At 40.0% G+C, this 27868-nt stretch overlaps 1 protein-coding gene across 1 annotated transcript in view; it reads right to left on the bottom strand.

Annotated features, from left to right (window-relative positions):
- Positions 1-5307: 5307 nt before the first annotated feature.
- Positions 5308-27868, bottom strand: part of SLC16A14 (solute carrier family 16, member 14) — a 32748-nt gene continuing 10187 nt past the window's right edge. Inside the window, exons 3-8 of the mRNA XM_014530196.1 lie at positions 27147-27227; positions 25122-25393; positions 22843-22908; positions 19389-19532; positions 13464-14441; positions 5308-6445 (exon numbers count right to left, since the gene is read on the bottom strand). Coding sequence (XP_014385682.1) covers positions 6294-6445; positions 13464-14441; positions 19389-19532; positions 22843-22908; positions 25122-25393; positions 27147-27178 — 1644 coding nt within the window. The 5' untranslated portion in view covers positions 27179-27227 and the 3' untranslated portion in view covers positions 5308-6293. The remainder of the gene's footprint in view (positions 6446-13463; positions 14442-19388; positions 19533-22842; positions 22909-25121; positions 25394-27146; positions 27228-27868) is intronic.

Genomic DNA, 27868 nt, shown 5'->3' with positions numbered 1-27868 from the left:
ATTGAATATTTTAAATGTGGATGTGATGAGCTCATTAAATGCCAAAAATTGATCATTAAAGCTTTTCAGACCAGCAATGCAAAAGCACTGCAGTACTCAGTAGGGTAAGAGACTGCACTGGATTGCCTGCAGAAAGGCAGACAGGCCCACAGCTGACACTGCTGAATGCGTGTGTGCTGGGTGGAGTGTCAGCAGAAGACATCACAGAGGTATCACTTTCTTATGACTCAGTGTCTTATCAAAGTAAAGATTTAGCTGAAGACATGAGGCTGAGTTAATATCTGCAGATCTTTACTTTTGTCTTCCAAACAGACAAATCAGTAGATCTGTTTGGATTCATCGTTTTCTTGTATTCATTATCACACCAACTAATCAAAACTCCTCTCACGTGAATGCTTGGAACAGTCAACATACTGAATACCATTATTCATTCTCATGGTTGCAAAAGCAACCGTGGGTCAAACCCTGGTGCATTAGTGTGAGCCAAAGCAGTGACAACATGTTCTGGAGGTCATGTTTTTCACTGCCATGTGCTTGCAGTCAAATAATGGCAAGATTTACTTAAGGATGTCCTGGTGAAACAGTAAAAATCACTGCATTCTATTCAGTCTTTACCTGAATCCACATCTTCTTTTTCATATTCCTTATGGCAAACGGGGAGTACATATGCACATAGCTCATCTGCTTCTAATCCAAGCCCAATGGTCTTGATGATAAGCACTCGTGTACCTGAGGTGCAGCCTGAACTGCTTTTTTCATGAAATGCCATGTTTGTTTGTTTGGCAGACACGTTACTGAAAAGGAGACTGTCACTTCAAGGAAAATAACTGCAGTAGTTGTTGCCAATGGTAATATTTAAGCTTTCAAAAGGAAATTAGAATTTTGAAAAATGTATATCACCCTCCATGAGAAATAATTGAGAAATAATTCACATACCATACAATTTACCTCTTTAAAGTGGTTTAGATATATTCACAAATTGGTGCAATCATCACCATTATCTAGTTCCAGAACATTTTCATCACCCCCAAAAGATACCCCATGCCCATTAGCAATCACTCCACATTCCTGTCTCCTCTTGGCCTCTGACAACCACTAATATACTTTCTCTATGAATTTGTCTATTCTGAACATCCTATCTAATAAAAGAGAAACATGGTAATTAGCTGTACATCTGCTACCCTTCCTATGAGGCAGAGGTGGTTAGGGGTGATCAGGCAGGCAGGTGAGCAGTTAGGGGTGATCAGGCAAGCAGGCAGAGTGGATAGGGGTAATCAAGCAAGCAAGCAAGTGATTAGGGATGATCAGGCAGGCAGGTGAGCAGTTAGGGGTGATCAAGCAGGCAGGCAGAGTGGATAGGGGTAATCAAGCAAGCAGGCGAGTGATTAGGGATGATCAGGCAGGCAGGCAGACAAGCAGTTAGGAGCCAGCGGTCTCGGATTGAAAGAGGGATGTCTGACTGCCAGTTTAGGCCTGATCTCTCCCAGGATCGGGCCTAAATTGGCAGTCAGACATCCCCCAAAAGGTCCTGGATTGTGAGAGGGTGCAGGCTGGGCTGAGGGACCCCCCACCCCTGTGCATGAATTTTGTGCACCAAGCCTCTAGTTTCATATAAATGGAATCACACAAAAATCAAGTGATGTTTTAAAATATTGTATGAAATACGAAAACATTTGGAAGATCTAAGAACTCAGTGAACCAATATTTTCCAAATGACTTAAGCATTATGTTACAAAATCACAAATAGGTAAAAGATCTATTCAAAATGTGAGACAGATCAATAGATATTAATGTAACATTTTACCAAAAGTTCACTGATATTATATTGGATTCCACACTGCAAGTAACCTTTAAGAAATACTTGTTGAAAACACACACACAATTATTTGGAAGGACTTAAAAATATCCCACCGCTTTCCAACTACATACAAGTATGAGGCTGAATTTTCTTCATATATGTCAATCAAAACTACACATTACAACAGAATGAATGCAGAAGAAATAAGAATCTAGTTGTCTTTTATTATGCCAGAGATTAAAGAAATTTGCAAAAATGTAAAACAATACCACTATTCTTACTAAATATCTTTGGGGAAAACATGGTTACTTTTCATAAACATGGGTTTATATTAACACAGTAGGCTCATTATTATTATTTTAAAGTTAATACATAAATATTGAAACATTTTCTGTTCTGCTTTCTAATATGGTAAATATCAATAAAATACAGCCTACAAAAACAACATATCTTTGGGTCTTCATTGTGTTTTAGGAATACAAAAGGGATCTGCGACTCAAGAGTTTGAGACCCCTAGTCTAGCCTTGGTAGTCTATTTTTCAGTTGACAAGTAGACAAACTGATGATAGTTCTTCAGTCATCTTACTGAACCCCTATGTATTCTGTTATATTATTAATTACAGTTTCATCTGAACAGGTTACCAGTCAACTTTCCCTTAGCTTAATGATCACTTTGTCACTTGTAGTTCTGTGCAACAGCAGCTTACTTCTGCATGCTCGCTAGACACAGGCACAGGCATCAGCCTGCCTTGTTCTTATGGAAGCCCGATTTACATTTGCTGATTGAAAAACTACCATGGAAGCAGAATGATGTAGTAGAATAAAAATATACACTATGAGTGCTCTGAATATAGTAATTGGCCAGGATGTTGTATAAAAGCAAATAATCGATGAGAGAGAGTCAGGACAAGTATTTGAAATTGATTGGAATGTTTTACTTGTAAATATGTTGATGATGTATCTCCAATCTTAGTGCACATAAGAATTGACTGATAAGCTTATTTAAAAGGCAGGTTTTTTGGCCCCATCCCCCAAGATTCCAATTTACTAGGTTTTAAGTAGCCTCAAGAATCTGCATTTAAAATAATATTGGCTATAAGTTTTAAATCGAAAGAGCATTATGTGCATAAGGAAAAAAGTCAGACCTGCCCAAATCCCTAAACTTTGCTCACCAGAGCCAACCACTATTCATGTTTTCTTGTGTCTCCTTCCAGAAATGTTCCATACATATAGAGGCCCTGTGAGTAACTTTCTTTTGTTGTTAACAAAGTACAATTGTGAGTACATTATCTTGCTTTTTTCTTTTGGCAGTCTATCTTAGATATTATTTTTCTATTTTATATATGGATATATCTTTAAAACAATATTTGCATAAGTACCATATTTTATTTAACAGTTCCCTAATGATGGACAATAAAAATGTTTACAGTCTTTCATATAACAAACAATAAATAATAAAAAATTCTGTTCATCTTTGTCCATGTGTAGGAAAATATTTTAGAAATGCATTCTTTAGATTAAGAGGTGTGTGCATTTTAAATTTAATAGCTGGACTTGGCACTTTGGACACCCTGGGTGATTCTCTCCAGGTGGTTTTATGACCACACCTAATAAAAACTTCCAAGGGGGAAAAACCAAACAGATAGTCATCAGTTACACTTTAGGAGTTTTCCTTTTAAGGTAAAAAAATTAGAGATTTTATACAAAAACTCACTGACCATCTTTAAACAGGACAACATTTATTTAGTTGTACATAAATTAAAATTACTTGGATACATGAGGGGAAAACTACGAAGCACAAATACACAATTAACCTTTTATAATATCTTCAAAGAACTGTAAATAATAACATTTTAAACAGGAAATAATACATGTGCTATAATTCTTTATAGCATTCTCTATTATTCTGTTGTCAACGTGAATATTGCAGGCAGATTTTACCCTATTTTTGTAAAATGAGAACTTCTGTGTGGTAGAAACCACCACTTCTGTAAAAACAGTCAGTCAACAAACAACGGTACAAACTGAAGGTGAGCAGGTTTAACTTAGACATGATACTGAAGCCGGGTCATTGGATAAAAGTTGATATTTATGATTGCATAACCAGCAGTGTGAGCATCAAAATGCATTGGCTAGAGCACCATTCAAAATCTTGAACACTGCCTCTTGTTAATTTGGTGTTGTCAGAACATGAAAGTAATGAAGTTCTGTGGTCAGTTTTAAAACACATGTTTTTCCATCTAACCATCCTAATTTTGTCATATGTAGATTTAGAGAGAGAGAAAGAGAGAGAGAGAGAGAGAGAGAGAGAGAGAGAGCGCATTGCCTCAGCATTTCATATTACATTTATCAAAATAGAGAGCTGAGTTCGTTAATAGCAGCCAAAGCTGTAATGGTACTAAATAGGTCATTGTGTTGAACAAAATGGAGTGTGTCATGCCATTTATTAACTAAACTAATTTACAGGCAATTCTTGAATCATTGGAGGTAACATTGAGTGTGTATACTAGCCATGCTCTTGTTTCTCCTTTTCATTAGCTGCCTTTTATTATTATTGTTATTTTCGGGGCCCCTCTCACTGCGCAACCCCTCCCACTAGGCATCAGGGCAGAAAATACTGAAGATGAAACAAAGAGGAAACTTATCTCTATGCAATTACATGTCAACAGCTCTGAAGTGTTTCATAGAGTAAGACACTGAAACCATTAGCCAAATTAGGCAGGGGGTAGCATTCTGTGTTTCTAATTACTAGTATCATTCCTGCCTCTAATTACCAAGGATAACTGAGAATGGTCTGTACTTACTCTAGATAAATTTGACCCAAGACACTGGGCAATGATATTAGAGGATTTTTGTGTGTGATGAGCAAATTGTGAGTAGAAATTTAAACAGTTCTAAAATATGTGTAAACAAGTAAGGCAGCCAGAAATTTCAAAATGATTCTGGGAAGAACATTCTGCAATCTGAAAAATCTTTGGCTTAGAAAAATAGAGCTCTCAGATAAAAGAAGAGAATTTGATGTCATGGATCACAGTTATCTTCTGTAGGAAATAGTTCAGGAAACTGTTTTTAACTGTGTATAGCTCAGCCACTGGAGAGGGGCTGTTTGCTACCACTACTCCAAGGTCAGGTGCACAGACACCCACACCAAGGCGGTTCTGTTTATTACCCTCACAACCTCAGAGTCTTATATTCTGGATTTGTAACACATTTTACAAATGATTTAACCACCAACTTCATATCAACCCGCAATTAGTTCTCTATTTTATTTACCGAGCACGAGAACTCAGAAAAAAAAATTTTTTTAATGTATTTTATTGATTTTTTACAGAGAGGAAGGGAGAGGGATAGAGAGTTAGAAACATCAATCAGCTGCCTCCTGCACACCTCCTACTGGGGATGTGCCCGCAACCAAGGTACATGCCCTTGACCGGAATTGAACCTGGGACCTTTCAGTCCGCAGGCTGACGCTCTATCCACTGAGCCAAACCGGTTAGGGCAAAAAAAAATTTTTATAGGCCCCAGATAGTGCTCATAAACAAAGAGGAGGATGATATGAACTAAAGTGCTTGAATCATAGCCCTTGATTCAGAAGTTGTGAGTACAAATACAACTTTCACTAAGGAAATTGTTATTTAGGTTTTGTCTTAAGATTCCGTGTATAACTGGATCTTATTGGATTAGGATTGATGGCAAATGCTTTTCTTGGAGGAAGATTGAGAAATTGTACTCCCGAGCTGCAGAATTCTTTCATAAAAATAGACATTTTTTCTTTAATTGTACTATATGTATTACCTTTGAAATTACAGCCTGTATTTATTTTACAGTGAGAGATCAATGGCTTCCTGTAACAATGAATTTCTGAAACCTAGTCATATTCTTGTGCTTAAAACCCATTTATCTGTGAGCTTCCCAGAAGCGTTTAGATATTTTATTGTCACTTTACACAGTGCAGGCAGACCTGAGAGATATTGCGCATTTGGTTCCAGACCACTGCAGCAAAGTGAGAGTCACAATAAAGCAAGTTGCAACCCTTTTGCTGGTGGAGGGTCTTGCCTTCGATTTGTAAAAAACACAATATCTGTGAAAAGCAATAAAGTGAAGCGCAATATAATGAGGTCTGCCAGTAGTTGGGCTGAAAAGCTTTTATTCCTTGTCTCTGTTTTAAAAAGCTGTATCTAAAACCCTAGTCCCAGTGGATGGCGAGAGAAAACGGTTTTTATGAGGGCATTTCTACCAATTACTAATAGGCTGTCTTTGAAGGACATTGTCACCCCTACAACGCGTGAAGTCCTTAATACCATTCATCACTTCTCCCCAAGTGGAAGAAGGCAGTGCAGCTCTTACATGAAGCAATGACGATGGCATTTACAAATGACAGTGCCAGTGACCGTACAAAAGCGTTTTCCCACGATATGTCATTGGCTCCTCACAGCGACCAGGCGAGGTAGGCGTGAGAACCACAAGGAAATCTCACATGAAACATCACGTGACACTACACCTGTGTGCCACCCATGCATTTCTTTCTGGATTGTTCTATAATCTGAATACATGGTTGAATGAGTAAAAAGAGGATTCCTACCAGGTAAAGTAAACCACATATATAGAAGGAAAAATCATATTTTTGTGTGATGTCGTAGATCCACCCTACAAAACAAAAAAGAATATATTCAGTGTAATATAGTTGCTAAATTAAAGTCAACAACACAAAGCAAGCACTTATTGTGACTATAAATATGTCTATAATATATGTGTATGTCATTTAATGCCTAAAACTTTTCCTCTAGCCCTTTTTAAGTCTGGGCTGTATGAACCAAAGTCCTCAGTACCTGGGGATGAGTGCATTTATCTTCTAAGCCCTGGGGACACTTTTTAAGGCACTGTAACAGTAGCCTGCGGAACCCATGCTGGAGAATTCTTCTGCTCATAGCCCTCGGGGTAATTCTCAGGCAGGCACAAAGCCAGCAATGGAAAAATGAATCTAATGATTTTGGTTTTTTACAAATATAAATACAAATCTTTTCCAAAATCTTCAAAAACAGTTTTGAAGACATTTCTAGTGTATATCAAGAGGCTTACAAGAAGTCAGTTGGGCTTTCTGTCATTCTGAAGTGTATGAGGGTAAACATCCATTTCAGAAAGAATTACATTTCCCAGGTTCTACAAAATTCATATTTACAGCTATAAAACTTTATACTTACGAAAATTAAGGTTGCCAAATAGATAGCCTTAAATGCCAATTAAATTATCAGTTCCTTTCAAATAATACTCTAATATTGTAATCTAATACTTTCGGTTAATAATTTTACTGGTCACTCTATAAAATACTACAGTATTTCATTGATTCTAAGATACCATGAATTACATTATTTATTCCTACCTTATGTATCAATAAGAAAGACATATCCTTGTCAATTAAAATATGACTCAATGTTTTGTAGGACTTTGTAAAATGCATTCTGATTTTAGAGATGTTAAACATGAAAAAAAGTCTCAGAAACTATAATATGTTTCTTTCCCTTCAGTGATTAATTCTAAGAGTCAGTCACATGCCATGGTCCCCACATAGCCAACAATGCAAACAGAGGATTAAGCCACACACAAAAATTTTATTTATGGTAAAAATGTAAGCATAAGCATTTGCCTTTTCCATTTCAAGTGCATTCATTAGCAAAGGCATCAGAAAAATATAAGTGATTTAATGACCAAACACAGCATTTCATGGCCACATTTCAAAATATGTTTTTAAAAAATATATTACTGTCAAATGAATGCATATATGCAACTTAACCTTCTCCCACCAACAAATAACTCCACGAAAGTAACTGTTAAAGGAGGAGCCAGCACCTCTGACTTCCTGGTAGTTCTCCATATCATGTTGTTTACTGTATCTAGTGCACAGTGGATGTGCCTGGATCAGTCATGATAGTCATAAAGAAAAACAAACACTAACAGCATTAAAAATTATAATTTTTAACCACCCCAAAGCTATGAATTCTGGATACACTTTAAAAGTTAACCAAGTTTTGAGTTTGTCATTTGATTAAAAAAAAGAAAATATCAGACTCTTTCCATGTGGCTTTGTAAAATGCTCTATCGTCTTAATCTCCAATTTGAGGCAAGAGGAACAGAAAAGATTAGACATATAATCTGAAAATAATGACTCTGCCTCAGAACTAAATCAGAAAGGCGCACTGACATATGAACAAAACAAAACAAAACAAACAAACAAACAAAAACTTCTGCTCAGTGTCACCACTTGGCCACCGTGGACCACTGTGAATCATGACCAATGAATGAGTCCTTTGCAGATAACGCAGAGAAGTCTGTACATGTATATGGAGTATACACACAACGGGACTATCCATAAGCGACCATTTAAAAACATCAATAACTGTAAATGAGGTTCTCATACTCCACTCTTCCCAGAGGAAAGATGACCTTGTAATTTTAATAGTTAAATCTTCACTTTTCATATGATCAACTGACAGAGTAGAAAATGATGGCTCTAAACAACAAACACTCATAGCTGCAAGGAGTTGCTGAAATACCATTGCTGCTTAGCACAGACTTCAAAACAGGACAAAATCCTAACTGGCTGGAAAATTAATTTGTTTTTAGTTCAGATGATTTACTTTTTGGGTGAGTGGTTAATCTAAGTTCCAAGGCTTTTTGATGTGTTCTTCCCACCGCTCTCCCTTACTGCCCTGAGCTGACCACGAGCACAAGCCATACTAAATATTTTGAAGTTTCAAACACATTTATCTTGGCTCCTCCTCTGTACATGTACTATTTATTCCCCCTTCTGGAGGGTATAATAATAAACACTATCACCCTTGGAACATCCTCACACCTCCTTCCCACCACACCAGGCTTCCTCTTGTCTCTGCAGACTACAGAAAACGTCTGCTAAGTATCCTATATAATAAAAGCCTAATATGCTAAGTGTCTGGTCGACCGGTCAGCCATTCAACCAATCAAAGCGTAATATGCTAATGATATATACTAAGGCCACTCAACCGCTCACTATGATATGCACTGACCACCAGGGGGCAGACGTTCCAACTGGTAGGTTAGCTTGCTGCTGGGGTCTGGCCCAATTGGGACTGAGTGAGATGGGCCAGCCATGCCCTGGAGCCCTCCCCTGATCCCTCTCTGGCTGACCAACTTCCTGCGTCCCTCCCCAGCCCCGATTGTGCACCGCTGGGGTCCCTTGGCCTGGCCTGTGCCCTCTTGCAATCCGGGATCCCAGTATTTAAAAGTTACTTTTTTAAAAAGTACACCCAACTTCACCAAACAACAATACAAATTGGAGGAATAGTCCACAATTTTATGTTTGATTAATCCCATAGGTTTCTCCAATCTACCTTTAAGATTTCTTTTTAAATGACTCTGGATCCTTTTATCTTTCTTTGGCACCTCTAGTTTGCACTCAACTCAGTTCTGAGTCAGATGTAAAGCAAGTCACGAGATGCTGTACTTGACCACTTGTTTTGACGCAGCACATGTGAACAAAACTCTTCAGAAACCAGAGGTTTCAGACAAGCTATCCTTAACCATCTCTACCTACAGGTCTAATCCTGGTTCCTTGGTTTGCAGCCTGGGATGCTTGGCAACTCTGGATCCAACCATCAATTCAAATCAACAGCTTCAAAGTAAAATCTGGTTCCCTATAAAATTACATTTCCTTTTCATTTGAGTCTGTCAAATGATGAATGACAGCTGTTTTTCTTACTTATTAAATGTTTTCCCAGCTTTTGGTGGAAAACATTGCAAATTGTTATTAGGTGTTATATTTCAAGTAATTGGAGGAAATATGTGTAGCTTCTTGGTCAGTCAAATCTGTCGGCCGAGTTTTGCTACATTTTACACTGGAAAAATTTAGAAAAGTATCTATTATTATTACATCTTTAAAGGAGAAGAACTGAATGCCCAGCAATATTATAAATGAATTAGACCAAGAAATTCATGCTGCTAAGTGACATGGTGAAAATATCTGTTCAATGTCTTTGATTATACATTCTTCTCCTTAATGGAAATGTGTGATTGCTACTAAATTGTACCAGAATTTTTGATGCCAGTAGAAACTGCTTTGCAAAATGAAAAACACATTCATTTCCAAACCCATTTTTAAAAGGTGATGTGAACAGTAATTTACCTTGTAGCAAATCCAGCTAAGTAATTTCTAGCCCACCTGAAACTTCTAGCAAGATTTTAATGTTATTGAGTCGCTCATATTGCCAGTCACTTCTGAACTACAATGCATAAAGGCTGGGCTTGCATCTCACTGCAGGGTTGGCTTCTTGGCCAGGAAAGTCAATGACTTAGACACAATGTGGTTAGCCAGTGATGTGTTCAGCGTTCCTTAGTGCATGGGTTCAGTGGGAGGAGAAGAAACAAACAAAAAGAAGCAAAGTCCTCTTTAGGCTGCTGGCCTAGAGATGCACATCATAGCATTGATTTTAGAGTCTCCATAGCAGCATTTGACGCACCTTCATAGAAGGTTCTGAACCATTAATACACGGTTTCTACCATCGTGGTGAGTCGCATTCATTTAGAGTCCACTTCTAGGGAGGAACCTTGAAGCAGGTAGAGATAACGCCTGATGACTAAAGACTGGGTATAACTAACTCCCTGGCTTCTTCTCCATTTTTTAATAATATATGAAGCCTTTTTAAAGATTTTAATTTAATCTTTATTGATTAGAGAGAAAGAGAAATATCGATCGGTTGCCTCCTGTACCTACCCCAACTGGGGATTGAACCCCTAACCTGGGTATGTGCTCTGACCAGGAATCAAACACACCACCTCTGGTGTATGGGACGACACTCCAACCAACTTACCCAACCCACCAGGGGACTCTGCCTGTCTTCTAGTTGCAATTCCTTTTTCTTTCACTCAAGAAAGTGCACTAGAATTCAAATGTGTGAGGACATGATCATAGGAATAGGACAAGGAAACCAAGCTGGCAAATTTTGGTGCTTTAATTAACGTTGATCATGAATTACTTATGCAGCACCTCACAGCTGTGTTGTGATGCTGCTCTTGAAATCTGGTGGTCAGTATAAAAATAATCCCAGACTGACCATGGGAAGCAGAAAGTACCTGTGGATCATGCAAAGGACCATCAATGACAGATTCCATTTCCACATACACTATATATGAAGGACCTCCAACAAGAGGGTAGGCGAGCCACAAAAACCCTGTCCCCTTAATGGATATTTCAGTTTAACATCTCTGGAAAGTACCATTGGTTGACTGATCCAACACCCAATCCCAATTCTTTTCTCTTTTCCTTCTTCTTGTACAAAGGCTGAAAAGAAACTACTCCAATTCCCAGTCCCCCTAGAAGCTTAGACTAGCTGTGCGACACAGTTCTGGCCAATTAGATATAAGTAGAAGTCTGCTGGAATTGAGTCTTTCCTTCCTCCCTCCTTCATATTTAAATGAGAATGTTGTGGAGGAGCCCTATCATTTAGTCCCACTATCATCTAGTCCCAGGACTCTAGATTTCTGGTTACATGACACAATTAAATCTCTGTTTAAGCTACCATCGGCAGGGTGTTCTCTTATGGCCAAAGGCTTCCCTAACTGATAGAGAATTCTGTACAATGAGATCAATGAGCAAGTTCAGACTATTCAGCTGACAATAGTTTGTCACCTAGAAATACTGTGTCTGCGTCTGTGCATAGGCAGAGAGGAGGAGCAGCCTGATCCAGGAGATCCTGTAGATAGCCTTCAAATTTCCTAACGTGATTCTTGGGCCTTAACCTTAGTCACTCAGTTGCCAGTGCTATTAGCCATGCAGCCAAAATTCATGACTTCTTAAACTTCAAATTCTGATGGGGACTTAAATATGGGTGTGTCACCATATGCCTTCCACCAGTGGGTTCCTAGGACAGGCAATAACTGCAGGATATATACAAAGAGGGGGAAGGAAGGGATGGGGAAGGTTTTGTCCTGTACCCATGGGTTATCCATCCACTGGGAAGAGGTATTCCTGCAGAGGATGTGAGCAGGGACATGTGAAGAGTTGAGGCTCTACCAGGTTAGTTTATAACACTGCTTACAACCTCTGGCAGCTATGATAATTGCCGCCAGCCCTGGCCTGGTCACCGTGATAGCCATCTCCAGACACTTGGCCTCAGTCCCTGACTTCAATCCTTAGACAGAGGGTAGATCCTGTCATCTTTCCCCAGTACCTGGCCTCTTGGGGATTGAGTCTACCTTCCCAACCCTTATGTGCCTTTCCACAAAGTGTAAACCCTCCCCATAAGAGGCTGCAGAGAGGTACTTGGCCTGGCATAGGACTTCTGGTATGCCCATTGCAAAAAGCAAACTTTCTGTTGAACTGAGGTGAATACATGTGAGAGAACTTATCTTAGATGTCTGGCAACTAAGCCTGAGGTAAGCAGAATGCTCCAACTCTCCCCAAATGCCCAAGTCTCAATCCCTGGAACCTGTGAATGTTACCTTACGTGACAAAGGGGATTTTGCTGATGCAATTATGTTAAAGGCTTTGAGGTGGGGGATTATCCTGGATGATCTGGTGGACCCAGTGTAATCATGGGTGTCTTCATAAGTAAAAGAAGGAGGCATGAGAGTCAGAATCAGAGAGAGATGAGAAGATGTTGTGCTGCTGGATTAGAGGTTGGAAGAAGGGACCAGGGGCCAAAAAAGCAGGCAGCCTCCAGAAGCTGTATAAGGCAAGGAAACAGATTCCTCCTTAGTTCTGCTGACACCTTGATTTTAACCCATTGTGATCCAATTTAGCCTGACCTCTACAACTGTAAGATCATAAATCTGTACTGTTTGAAGCCACTACGTTCAAGGCAATTTATTCCAGCAGCAATAGAAAATTACTACAGGGCTAGATCCAGCCCATAGATGTGTTCTGTTGGATTTACAGTCTTTTTAAAATCTGGAAATGTCACCTAAGTGTCCCAGTCTTAGTTTCTATTGGGAGACCTCCCCCCTTCTCCCCCCAACAATAGAAGATCAGACAATAGTTCTCCATTTTGCTTGGTGACAGAAATCAGCTGGAGCTGGGGAGAGGCTGCCCCCTTCAGTCCTGGCAGGGCTCTGCACTATCCTCTTGTCTATCCACTTGACCGCTGGCAGCTTACTTTGTAGATAAGGATCAAAAGTTCATGTGCATTCTACATGAAAGAATGACCTTTACCTTGCTAAAATGTATAAGTGAGAAATTTGGGGGCAGGAATGAAAAGGAGTAAGAGGCATGTACACAAATGGAAACTTCCTTCTTATTTACCTTGGACTTCATAACATCGATGAGAACACAACCTAACAATCTACATGCACTCTAAGCTTTAAAACCTTGTATGGTTGCCTGACCAGAGTGGCTCAGTGGTTAAGTCAACCTATGAACCAGGAGGTCTGGGTTCGATTCCCCATCAGGGCACATGCCTGGGTTGTGGGCTCGATCACCAGTAGGGGGCATGCAGGAGGCAGCTAATCAATGATTCTCATTGTTGATGTTTCTATCTCTCTCCCCCTCTACCTTCCTCTCCAAAATCAATAAAAAAATAAAATAAAATAAAACCTTGCGTTTGATGTTTCTATCTCTCTCTCCCTCTACCTTCCTCTCCGAAATCAATACAAAAATAAAAGTAAAATAAAATAAAATAAAACCTTGCGCAATTACCTGCAAACGGTGGTCCCAGCAATGCAGAGATGCCGTTAGCACAGATGATGATGCCATAGGCATTGGCCAGGTGCTCAATCCCCACCAAGTCTTCAGTCACTACGGGCATCAGGGAGAAGTAACCGCTGGAAAAGCCTATCAGAGCGCAGATGACGGCCAGGCTGGCATATGTGTGCATCAGTGGCAGAAGGAAAATACTGAGCACAAGGGTGAAGTTGGCCATCAGGAAGACATTCCAGACGCTGATGCAGGGCAAGTCCGCCACGATGCCCAGGATCACTTTCCCAAAGATATGAACTATTGCTATAATTGACGTCAGAGGGAAAATGTCGTTTTGCTCTGATAAATTATACAAATTGACTATTTCTGGGAGGTGAATGAAAGGGATGACAAAGCTGCTGTATGCAAACAGAGCCCAGAAAATAAAGGCTACAAACACCCTATTAGTAAAGAGTGAGGCTGCCCCAAAATAGCCGGAGTACCATTCCTGGAAGCCCTTCCTGACCCTGAGGGTCAGCTGGCTCACCATCTTCAGCATCCGAAAGGCGCACATGTTCCTCCTGTGCCCGGCCTCCTCGGGGCACGCCTGGTCTGCAAGGTCACCCAGGGTCTCCTCGCGCCCGGGACTGCCCTCCTTTTCGTCTGCCCTGCCCAGCTGTCCACTGGACTTAACTGATTCCGTGGAGTGGGCAGGGGGGACTTGCGGATCTCTCCCTGCTGGGTCCTTTCCCTCCTTCCCAGGAGAGAGGGGCCTCATGAGCGCCCCGCAAACACACAGGTTTAAGGAGACGGCGCCTTGGATGAACATCGCGTTCCGCCACCCATACTCCGCGCACAGGTACTTCAGCAAGACCGTCATGAGGAAGGTGCCAAAGCCGGTCCCCGTGGTGCTGAGGCCCTGGGCAAGGGCGCGCCTTTTCTGAAAGTATCTGCCCACCATGACCACGGCCGGCAGGTAGGCCATCCCGCTCCCAAAGCCTGCACGGTTGAAAAGGGAAGAAAAAGCACACAGCTCAACATAAATGGCCATCTCCAGAATTGGCAGCATTTGAAGATCATCTGCATTGCATTATCCTTGTCTGTATGCTATTTAAAGACACCAACTAACACTTGTTAAAAAATAGCTCAATTGGTAAGTACCAAGAGGGTCATCCCCAAAGTTTCTAGCCCATCAGTTCCCCCAACAGGCTTTGCAATACAAGTTATTTTGATAATAGAATAAGATCAACTCTCACATCAGAATGTAAGCTCTGGAGCAGGGCTGTGAATTTCCTGTCATCCCTGGTACTGTCTCTTACTGCCCAGGACACACATAGTGTGCTTAGTGATTTGCTGAAAGAATGCATGGCTTCTGAGGGCTCCTGTGTCAGGGCTAAATGCACAAAGTACCCAGGAAAGTGTTTACAGGGGATGAAGATCACCTCCAGGCAATATGCAGAAGCCTTAGGAAGGGGCCAATCTGTTCACAAATTAATTGGAAGAATAAAAGGAATTATAATGTGCCCATAAATATACACACTTGAGGTCAAAGCCACCTAACACTTATTTGTATCTCTGATTTTGAATTGTATTGTCTCTTTCTTAGAAAATAGGCACAGTTTGTGATTTGCACTGACAAAATTACAATGCTGGTGGGGGATGTTTGTGTTGGGGCCAGTGGTTTGGGGAACTCTCTACTTTCTCCTCAGTTTCGCTGTGGACCTAAAACTGCTCTACAAAATGAAGTATATTAAAAAATAAACAAAATGAAATTAAAATACTGGCCAAATGAAATGAAAATAGAGGTTATGGGTTTTATGCTCAAGTTCTAGGTACAGACAGGGAAACCATAATCCCCACTTCAATGACCATGGGGCCCCATTTGGACCGCCCAACATTAGGATGGCAGCGTCCTATATAAGAAAAGGCTAATATGCAAATCGAATGAACGGTGGAATGACCAGTCGCTATGATGCACACTGACCACCAGGGGTCAGATACTCAATGCAGGAGCTGCCTCATAGTGGTCAGTGAGCTCCCACAGGGGGAGAACCGCTCAGCCACAAGCCAGTCTGACGGCTGGCGAGAGCAGCAGCGGTGGTGGGAACCTCTCCCATCTCCTTGGCAAAACTAAGGATGTCCCACTGATGGTGCAGGCCCACTCCCCAGTCGGACATTTCCCAAGGGCTCCTGGACTGTGAGAGGGCGCAGGCCGGGCTAAGGGACGCCCGCCTGAATGAATGAATTTTGTGCACTGGGCCTCTAGTATAGTATAAAAGAGACTCTAACCAATATCACATCCAAGGTTGAAGACTCCCCAGTTCAGCATCATTTAAGAGTTTCAGAATTACTTGAATTTGGAAGGAGACCAGAGCAATCATACATGAAAATACAATCAAAATTACCAGTAATTGAGTGCCCATGATAGGCCAGGTTGCTTTACAGGTTTTATCTGATTTAATTTTCACAATAACTCTGAAAGTTAGCTGTGGTTATAAAAGGGGGTGTTGAACCTCATAGAGCAGTAATGGCGAACCTATGACACGCTTGTCAGAGGTGACACGCGAACTCATTTTTTTGGTTGATTTTTCTTTGTTAAATGGCATTTAAATATATAAAATAAATATGAAAAATATAAGTCTTTGTTTTACTATGGTTGTAAATATCAAAAAATTTCTATATATGACACGGCACCAGAGTTAAGTTAGGGTTTTTCAAAATGCTGACATGCCGAGCTCAAAAGGTTCACCATCACTGTCCTAGAGATTAGGTTACTTTCCCAAGACCCCTTAGCTGATAATTGAAGAATCCAGTTGGAATTCAGACCCAACGTCAGAGCCTTTCTCCTGCCCATGCTGCCTCTCACCCTACACTGCTCATCCCCTAGCGGCCAGTAGGTAGCTGCAGAAGGATTTTGATTATTTGTGTGCATTGCTTATAACCTGACCTCTTCTCCCCTTTTGCTAGACTACAAGCTCCATGAGGGCAGGGATGTGTTTGGTTCACTGATGGGCCTAGAGCCTCTCTCAAGAGTGCTCTGTGTCTAGAACAGGGGTGGGCAAACTTTTTGACTCGAGGGCCACAATAGGTTCTTAAACTGGACCGGAGGGCCAGAACAAAAGCATGGATGGAGTGTTTGTGTGAACTAATATAAATTCAAAGTAAACATCATTACATAAAAGGGTACGGTCTTTTTTTTTTTTTAGTTTTATTCACTTCAAATGGGCCGGATCCGTAGTTTGCCCACGGCTGGTCTAGAACAATACCTGGCATTGTTATAACAAAAAAAATGAAATAAAGTTCTATGGGAAGATAAATAGTCACATGTAAAAATAAAAGCTGCCTTTTTCATTGGAGATTAATTTTATACTTCCACAGTTAAGGTACAAAAATCTCAGCTGCAAAATAAGTGTATCAGTGGTCACTATGGAAAAAAATTATTTGTTAAAGAACCAAGAAATTATTTGATATTAAATATTGTGGCACAGAATTATTGTCCTCCTCCATGTTTTGAAAGCAAATCCTGAATATGTCATTTTCATGTGCAAAGATTTTTAGTATAAGTCTCTAAATATTTATTATGATTCAACAATGTAATCTTATCATTATCTATCTGAAAAATGAGCAATTCTTTAATATCATGAAATATCCAGAAGGTTTCCATACTTACATTTGTCTCATAAATGAGTATATTCTTTAAAAACTTAATTGGTTAAGTCAGGACCTAGTAAGACCTATGCATTGCTATTTGTTGATTTGTATTTTAAGCTTCTTCCATAATTAGCACAATTATTACATGAGCTTTTAGGACAGGACTTGGGATGGTTATTCTGGCTCAAGCCATGCATCAGTCAAAGCTCTGCAAATGTCTTGCCCCGTGAAGGACCCTGGAACAATTATTCACCGCACTTAGGTTTAGAGGATGGACTTATAGCCCAAGAGGTGGGTGGAGGAAGGAGACTTAGAAGGGAGAGAACATCCTGTGGTTCCAGGTCTGTGTGGTGGGAGAAAAGGTGTCTTCAGAGCCAGGTGTAAGACAAGGGAGCTCTAGCAAAATTGAAGAAATTTGTCCAGACTCCCTTGGCTAAGTAAAATTGCTCAAACAGACATTAATTTTCTGCTTAATAAGAGAACACTCCCACGCAATTTTAATTGCCTAGGTGTTAAAAATAAAAATGCAGCCAGACTCAGTGGTTATTGGCTCAATCCTGAGTAGGGGGCATGTAGGAGGCAGCCCATCGATGTTCCTCTCTCATCAATGTTTCTATCTCTCTCTCCCTCTCCCTTCCTCTCTCTCTAAAAACAATAAAAACATATATATATTTTTTAAAAAAGATACAAAAAAATCTGTCTGAAATGCTTTTAGGAATGAAGGATACCAACAAAGTTTCTTTCAAACACAAACTGTACAGCGATATAAATATATATCAATCACCTGCCTTTTGCAGTATATTTTTACGTCTAACTTTTTTCTTATAAAGGGGCTAGATTGCCAAGCAGCTTCAACATGCCTCACTAATGACAGCCCAACAGCATTTGGCTCATTTTAATCTAACTGATTTAGTTAATTTTTTCACTTAACTACAGTTATATATATATATAACTGTATAACTGTATATATATATATTTTGTGGGGGAGGTGGGTGAATGTATTTTCAGAGACTCTTTCTTTGGGTTTTTCCTGTATAAAAAATGGGAGCAATAAAGTGTCTCAAGAAATACTTTTCTTTCAAAGCCTTCTAATTTTCTTCCTACTTCTTTGGATCTATAAACATTCTTTGAATAAATAAATGGATGAATGAATGAATGAATGAATAAATAAATAAATAGATAGATATTTGAGGATCAATAAGCAATTAACTGCAAGAAATAAAATTCCATTTAAACAAAGAATGTAACAGAAATCTCTAAATGATGAGAATAAGTCTCAAGTCCTGGTTATTAGAATCAAGTCATAGTCCATATAACCAAACACCACCAGATCAATTTCACAGGGGGGCCCACGTGTCTGCCCAGAGACCCCCGTGTGTCTCAGTCTCAGCAGAAGAGTGTTTATCTCCTTACCTATAATACAAAAATCCCGTTCGAGCTCTATTCATTGGACTGTTATGAGGAAAAGTTTCTAAAAAAAAGTCTGTAGTCAAAAAGAAAGTCAGCTGGATCTGGTTCATTTAAGAACAACTATACCAGAAAGAAACTACTTCTTATCCGTGTGAATTCTGCTACCTGTTGATAAAGGAAATTATGGCTGGGAAGATATTTGTCTGAACGAATATGCAAACCGTGCCGCTCGGCAGCCAATTTTTACCTCTCCACTGGGGACTACCACTCTAACTGTGCTCTAGATTTGCTTCTTAGGTCTCTACATGTAGATGGGTTTTGCTGCTATGTCATTAATTTGAACAGGGCTGAAAGCCAAAATGATTATTCTGTAATTCATGCTTAATTCTGCACTTTTTAAATGAGAATGTTACTAATTTCCTGAATATTTCACCTACATCCGTATTTTTACCCCCCCTTTCCTGTACTTATAAGAGAAAGCATAGCGCTTAGAACCAGGTATGGAAAATTTAATTAAATTCTATTAGTGAGTGCCCTGACTGGTGTTGCTCAATGGGTAGAGTGTCTGCCCGTGACACCAAAGGGTTGTGGGTTCATCTCCTGGGTCCAGTTGGGGTGTTTCTTTCTTCTTCCCTTCCTCCTTTCCTCTCTCTATAAAAAAAATTCTATTAGACCAAGTACAGTTGTTAGGTTGTTCTGGCATACTTAAGGCATATTTAATATATTAAAAAGTATTTCCTGGAGGATAAAATGGGGGAGGGGGGAATGGAGGAGACAGAAAGACAAAATACTTTAATGGGTCTCTTTACTGCACAATAAAATTCATTGCCAAAATGCCCAATCAAAACATTTAACGTCAAATTAAAATAAAATCGATATGCTTACCAGCTGTCACTCCGAAGGTAATAAAGAGATAATGAAGGTTGGCAGCATAGGCACTCAGTACCCAGCCCAGAGAGTTCACGAGTCCTCCGATGATCGCTGTCCCACGGCAGCCACAGGTGTTAATGAACAAGCCGATGAAAGGTCCTGCCGCAGAACATGGACAAGGGAATTGTCTAAAAGCATTTTATTTCTCTGCTTGCTTAGTAAACCCTCATATAAAGGCAAAGAATAAAACTTTTCTAGGTCTGTTAAATAAAACACCCCCACTGCTTTATGTATGTATTTATTCTTTTTTTTTTTTTTTAGCAAAAGAAAATAACCAAATTTAATACATACATATGTATGGGAATCCCGCATATACGAGAGAGTCAGAGACCCCACCTGACATGAGAGGCTCAGACAGAAAGGGGAATCTAGGTATATGACATTCTGAGTAGGGGTGAGGTAATGCACCTCGGGGACTTCAAAGGGTCAAACCCCATGGCTTTATACGAAAAAAGGCTTCTCGCATGCAAAGATGGGTTTTAATAATTTCACTGTGAGCACAAGGTTCTAGGTGTTCAAGGAAGGTAGACCTGAAATAGATACATTGGCTCATTCTCTTAACACAGCAGAAGTCCTAAACTGATGTGGGGGCTCTATTCAGCCTGTCATTGCATTTTGTTTATCCCAAACAACAAGAAACTCTTAGCTGACTGTGTACCCAAATATGTTTTAAAAATGTGTTGAATAATTGGTCACACTTTAAATGAAGAGAATTTAAAAAAAAGTTCAGTGGCCGCACATTATCTTCCCACACAGCTCAAATCAGCTGGAGCCGTGCAGTAGCTGGTCCCTTTAGCTGCATCACACCCTCTCTAGTTTGCCGCAGTCTCCACCTTCCCCTTAGGTTTATATCTGGCCTCCTGCTCTCATTTACATGAACTGTTCGGCTTCTGTGCACATTTCAGTTTTTGACTCCAGACCTAAAGGGAGTACAGGAAGGGGGTTCTCAGAACTCCTAGGCTTCAGGCAAAGAACCTATAGCCTGTTGTCATGAGGACACCAGATGCAAGCCAAGCTGAAAAGGACTCCTCAGACTGGACCCATCAGGCTAGGCATTTATCACACCATGTGGAGATTCAGGAAAACACTCGTTATGCAAGACGTCCCAATGCTCACATTCTGATTGCTTACTTTAATATGATGCTCTAGTTTTTGTCAACCCTCTTTGTTTTCTTCCTGATTTTGTGGTAATTTCGGATGTCACTGAAGCCTAATGCTTGTCTTGTAAGCAATGATTCCTTGTCCATATAGCAATCCAGATTTTAGCAATACAGTACAGTATGAAGCCATACTCAACATTCAGTAAGATGGCACATTTTAAACATCATCTTATTTTTTATCATTATTATCTTACATAGTTTCATAACTGTACTCAGGTGGGACTATGCAGGTTAAAAACTTGTTGAACTCTAAGGAGCTTCCCCTTTTAGCCCACACTGAAAAACGCCCTGTGGAGTTCTAACTATATTCATGTGCATATCTGGGTACACAGTCAGCTAAGAGTTTTTGTTGTTGTTGTTGTTTTGATCTAACGGTTTTGAGAGGGCCTAATTCTAAAAATTATGAAGGTAAAGACTTATTCACTTAAGCCTATCACATTACAGAAAATAATTTAGTAGATAAATCTTTTAGAATAGATTTAATATAGTAAATATATTCTAGATAAATATACTTTTATAGGTATTATACAATAAGCACATTATACAAATGTGTAAACTAAGCATATTGATAAACATCTGGGGGAATTATGGGAACAACTGAAATTCAAAGTTGAAGATATTTCTTTACAAATATTTTTATTTTTCTAAACCCGTGGTCATTTCACTACTCGAATCCAAAATGAAAGGCTAAAAAGAAAAAAATGCATGACTCATGGCTTTGCTGTTAATAGGCCTTTTAGGATCTGAAAGGCCAACAGATCACAGTGCAGTAGCCTGAACATGTTTTCTACATTACAGGAAGGCCCAGAAGCAAGTATTTCTGCCTGCTTATGAAACTTGCATGAAGAAAGCATTTGAAGAAAAAGGGGGAGAAATTCCCAAGTGCAGATATTCCTGTCTACAGGACTATTACATATCAAAAAGCAATATGAATTGCTTTACTGATAGGAACGTTAGTTAATAACGGTGTCTGGCTTTCAGTTCATCAACTCTCGCCCCATTCAAGCTGGGGCTTCAGTCATTTATGATTTGCAGACGGGCAAAGTCAGACCCAGAAATGCCATGAGTGACTCCTCCACAGTTACAAACTATAGGTACGCCAGGCCCAAACGTTCTGACTGTTCTGTTTTCTAACCATTGCTTATTGATGGCCAGCGGCATCTCCAAGCTTGAACTGCTATTTCAACAAGATGAGAAGAACTCCCCACACGGCCCAAGGAGAGGGGGAGAAGATTGAGACACAGTCATTTGGCTATGATCCCCACTTTTGTAGAGGAATTCAGTGTTTTGGAATGAGATTATTCATCATCAGACTCTCTCTTCTCCAGAAGGAAATTGGAATCTCAGCCCATTTCCCACACAGTAAAGTGTTATGTTGCTGCAGAGAGAACACCCTGAGGAAGTCATGATTTCTTGCCCATCCCAGCATCTTGTAGGTTAAAAACAGTTCAGGTGAGGACAGAAACAATCTGAAGTGAGCCTTGGCATACAATCATGGATGAGGTTAGATATGAACTCCTGGTCTCTTGGACTAACCACCCCTCACGGCAATAGGCGTCAGGAGCCTCTAAATCAGTGGCTCTCTGCCTTAGCTGAACATTGGAGTCACTTAGGAGCTTTAAAAAAAGAAAACACTTCTCTCCCCCCAAACCCTGACGCTCGGGCTTCATCCCATGATCCTGATGTAATGGTCCAGGTGCAGCCCTAGCATTACGGTTATTAAAAGTGCCCGGGGGTTCTGATGTGCAGCCAGGACTGACACCCACTGCTCTACATCTGCTTAGCAAGTCAGTGACCTTGTGCAGCCCACAGAGTCCCCTAATGACATGGCTTCCACCAAGAATTATTCTGAGAGCCATCACTAAGTCTGCTGGAAATCCAAATAAGGTGTTAAAAATTGTTAAAAAGTGGAACCTTCTGCAGAAACTGGCAAAATCCATGCTAGCAAAGAATGAAAAACAAGAATGAAATTATTGAATTTCCCATGTGCAACTCACTGCCCAACAGAGAGATGGCTTTCAAGTTTGTAACATAATTCACATTTTTTTAATTTAAAAGAGATAACCCAATTGTGCTTATAGTGATTAGAAAGTAAAAACAATTTGTATTTACCTACTTCAGATATATTTTCAGTTCTCATTCGACATCGTGGCAGGCAGTGTGGTATAGTGGACACCATTTTGGAGTCCAGTGGACCAGGTTTAAACCCGGTCCCACACTTACTGGCTGATCAACCTTAGGTAAGTTACTTAATGTCTCTGAGCATTGCATGTTCTTCCTGTCAGGTGGGGATGATGGGCTGGCCTCCAGTATTGCTGCTGGATCAAATGAGATCATGTACATAATATTGGTGTGGCATGTAGTAAGTGCTAAATAAAGGGGGCTGTTCTTGATGGCTTCTGGCTTGAAAAAATACTCAATGCATCTGCAGCTCCCCTGTACCAGGCAGCTCTAGACAATGAACAGCTATTTAGGGTTATGATAGATAGAATAAAAGACCTTTCGTTGATATAACTATGAGCCTTGCCGTGTTATGGTTTCTGAGCCCCACAGCAAAAGATGTTTTTTAGGTACCTTTTCTGTAGAAAGGTTAGTCTACAATCTAAAGTTCCATTGTCTGGACTTCAGGGATTCTGGGCTCTCAAACAGAATTCTGAATATAGTTATCTCCCAATTAAACTGAAGATAACAATCACATTTCACCATCATTACAAGTTAAGTGTTGTTATTTTGAGGATCAACTTCAAAACTATATTCAGTCATTTCAGGACTAGTTTCCATTGCTTAGGACAGCATTATCGGGTATTTTGGAAAATGCTGTGATATTATATGCCCTGGCTTTTTGCTGAGTCTTCTTTTTTTGTTGTAAACACACACTTCCTAGATGGAATCTATAAGTACTTTGTTCAATCTCTTAAAATTTTATTTTTAAAAAGGTAAAAAACAAACAAACAAAACCACCCAGGATTTTAAGTATTCTAGAAGAACAATTTTCTTTTACTGACTTATTGAGAAGGTATATTTACTACATCCAACACAAAACCAGCACATTCCCTACATCACAGTAAAACTTGCATTTTTTGAATGACAAATAGTCCTAGTTTTAGCCCAACGCCGGGTTGAAGAAGTCAGGTCATCAATGTTATATGCAAACATGATTTCTTAACATTCCTCTCACATACATAATGATGCCCTTATTTAATTTTAAAACTAGGTCAGTATTAATTCTCTTTGATACACACACACACATCCCACCCATATCTTGGGAAATAACAGTTTGTCCTTGTTTTTTCTCATTAGTATTATTACTGTATTAATATCATGTGTATTGCCCAAAATAGCATTAATTGAGAGCCAGCCAAGATCAACAAATCTCTGAGTTGAATTCAAATAATTACTTGCTAATGTAGAAACCACTGAAAAGTCACAGACTCCCATCAAACACACATATGCTTGTCATACACATATTCTGACAAAACCAGAAAAAGATTTGAGGCCATTTATGTTTCTGGTATAAAATATATCACAAATATTTTAAATTAAAAAAAAACTGACATAAAACGATGGTTGCTTCTTTCAAGTGGAGCAAGTGAACATTAGGGTATAGTATAGATTGTTAGAATTAAATGAGATAATGTAAAGGAAAGCACCTGGTATATAGTAAGTACTTCTTGAATATTAGTTGACAGTGAAAGTTGTTTAGTTCCCAAAATGAAACACATTAGCTATAATAACAGATTACATTTATAATAACTTTCTGGTTTAGTATTTCCAATTGGATAAGAATTGGTTTCATAGATTGCTGTACGGGTAGGCTTAACTAGAAAATGCAAGAATATATTACTATTGCTCCCTATTTGCTATATCAGTAACTTTCCTAAAAATAGTTTAATAGATTTTCCAATAGCATATGATCAATTTCAAATTAATTAGAACTCTGAAATAAGATTGTTAGTTGACTTTTATAGTGTTTTCTCTAAAATTTTTATCTTTTATAAATATTAATAAGTGTTAAATGAACAGATATTTGTAATGATATATAATTGTGTTACAACAGTTAAGAAAACAGAGCTTAGGGCAAAAGAGAGTTTTAAAAATAATCAATTTAAAAAATACTCCAAGTGTTTATAATATTCAAATAACAATGTCATACAAAAGGACAAATATTGTATGACTCCACTTATATAAGGTACTTAGAGTAATCAAATTCATAAAGACTGAAAATAGAATGGGGGTGGCCAGGGGCTGGGGGAGGAGGAATAGGGAGTTACTGTTCAATGGATACAGTTTCAGTTTGGGAAGATGAAAAAAGTTCTGGAGATGGAGGGTGGTGATGAATGTACTCAACAGCATTAAACCGTTAATCCTAAAAATGGTTAAAATGGTAAACTTTATATTATGTACATTTTGCTACAATAAATAGTAACATCACTAACATTACTGTTTCAACAATATAAAACATTACTTATGGTGGGGAATTGTCATTTTATAACTATTCAGTTTTACAACAGGTGACAGGCGAACATACCCACAATCAAGGTGATGCCCATGCTGAGGGAGCTGACCCATGCGGTCAGGCCGCGGCTCTGATGGAATTCTTCAAGCCATTCCACATTGAGGACCCCCAGGGCCATCTGGGAACCCATGATGAGGATGTGCACGAAGAAAGAGGAAAGGACCATCATCCAAGCCCATCCGCCATCAATGTTTGGGTGGGATTTAAGTGTCTTCTTATCTTTGGGGACATCTTCAAAATCATACCCAATATCTTCATGACTTGTATACATTTTCCAAGATTTTCTGAAATACATATGACAAATCATTTTATTGAATGTCAAAACAAAAAAAAAATCTTCATCTTCTTTGGACAGCTCTACCTCCTCATCATAACCAAAGTGGCCCCATCATCCTATCAGACCTTCAGATGAATCTTTGTCATCATGCAGATTTGGGAACACTTCTCACTTTTTCTCAGGACCAAGTGCTTTTATGAAAGTTGTTTGATCTTTAAAGTCACTCTATATGTAAGTATTATAATCCCTATTTTAAATATATGAAAATAGAGAAAGGAGGCAACTTTCCCAAAGTCTCATAGGTAATAAGCAGTGTGGTCAGACAGGAAATGAAGGTTTGAACCTAGCTATTTCTGACTCTAAAGCTCATTCCTAAGTCCCTTATTGGGATGGATGAAAAAGATAATAGAGAAGGAAGACACCTGGCCTTAGGCAGCGTTGCAGAGTAGCTTCACCTTGGTGGGGCCCTGGCATACGTTCTGGTTCTCATTTTGTGGACCCAAGTGCTCAATAGAGCCAGAATGGATTAACCTCAGGAGGACTGACTTGTGTGTACCCAACTCAGGAGAGATTTACAAAGTAGAAGCCAATTAACTATCTTACAATGGGAGATACAGCTTTCTAATGTTGGTGATTTGTGCTTTGCCTAGATACATCTTTCAAGATGTTCAAACAAGAGGAAGGAGGCTGGACGGAGCTGGGAGGGGGTGATGCTAAGTCAGGGAGAAATCTGGTGTTTTATTTTTTTAGGATGAGAATTAAGGGGGTGCATAAGAACGGAGGATAAGGAGCAAAAGAAGGAGAGGATGACTAGTCTTGGAGGTGGTGGGACCAGAGGGTTGATCTTGATTAGGGGGAGAAACCTATCCTACTCTGAGACTAGAGAAAGTAGAGGTGGATGGAGATAAGATTGTGAGTAGAGGATAGAGAGTTACACTTACTGGTCTAAATTTTTTGGTGAAGTAGGATGTTTAGGTCATTGGCTGAGATTGAGGAGGATGGTGGTTATGAAAAGGCCTCAATGTTCAGGATAATGGAAGAGATTGTTGCCTACTACATATGGAAATGATTGTTAGGCAGTTCCAAATGGAGCTGAGTCTTGCAGGGCACCATTGCAAGGCCACAGGTAGTGGAGCACCAAGCACAGAACAGCAGGAGCACTCTGCCCCAAAAGCAAGCAATTAGGTGGAGTATCATCCATAGAGAACTTTAAAACAACAATGGGCTCAAAGTTGCTCTGCTTTTTTATGATCAATATGTGCCAGCAGTGCCCTAGCTGGTTTGGCTCAGTGAATAGAGCGTCAGTCTGAAGTGTCCCAGGTTGGATTCCGGTTAAGGGCACATGCCCAGGTTGTGGGCTCGATCCCCAGTAGGGGGCATGTGGGAGGCAGCCGATCAATGATTCTCTGTCATCATTGATGTTTCTATCTCTCTCTCCCTCTCCCTTCCTCTCTGAAATAAATAAAAATATATTTTAAAAAATATGTGCCAGCAATTCTAGACAATGTCGCTAATAAAATACTCCTCTCCAAAAAATCTTTTGCTGGTCAAAGTTCCAAACAGTTATGTTTCAATATTATGCATCTGTAAGCTTCAAATTAGGATGCTTTATTACTCATCCTTTCTTAAACATTGTATTCTACATGGAAATTATTTCATAGAACTGCTGGTTATGCAGTTGAGCCCTGGCACAGGTGTGGCCCAGTTACACACACTTGTTTTGAGAGTAAATTCCTAAGTGCAGAGTTGTTGGAGCTCACCTCGGCTCAATCCGGGTCTGCGGTCCCTGCATTGCCACATGTCACTGCAGGACATTTGAGTGAACTGTAACAGCAGTTACTGTGGAGATGAAGACCAGAACTCGAGTTACTTCACCATTCTGCCGCTCTACTAATATATGCCCACCTGGAGATTTTATTTTTGTTGAAAATTTAAAATAGCAAAACAGAGTTCAAGAGTGAGAGGTTGGTTTGGAAATTAAAATTTAGAGTCAATACATGAAATGGTTTGCTCAATTTGAATAATGTCTTGAAAGCGAAATCTATTCTTTTTTTCACAATCTATACTAATAAAAGCCTATGTGATCGTCACGCCCTCATGCTGTGATGCCCTCATGCTACAACTAACTATCACCAGGAGGCTGCATGTGCAGCAGGCGCAGGCGGGTGGGCGGGGCTGCGTGAGCTGTGAGGTGCAGGGGTGGGCAGGGACTTGACGCTGCGTCCCTGGTGGAGCGGATGGCAGCTGCCACTGCCCAGGGCTGGCTCCAGACTCAGGCAAGCCGCTGCCCAGGGCTGGCCAGAGGCTCAGGCAACAAGGGCCTGGCCGAGGCTCAGGCAGCCTCGCCGCCAGGAGTGGCAGCAGCAGAGGCGATATATGGGGGCATCGCCTTCCCCTGATCACCGGGTCGCCTCCCGCAGAGGGAGGCCAGAGGCAGCAGCAGCGAGTGGGTGATGGTGCCTTAAGACTGCGGCTTAGGCCC

Source organism: Myotis brandtii, unplaced genomic scaffold, assembly GCF_000412655.1.
Source record: "Myotis brandtii unplaced genomic scaffold, ASM41265v1 scaffold727, whole genome shotgun sequence".
NCBI classification, from domain to species: Eukaryota; Metazoa; Chordata; class Mammalia; order Chiroptera; family Vespertilionidae; genus Myotis; species Myotis brandtii.
Note: the sequence above shows the minus strand (reverse complement) of the source record. Positions and strands in the feature narration are given on the sequence as shown.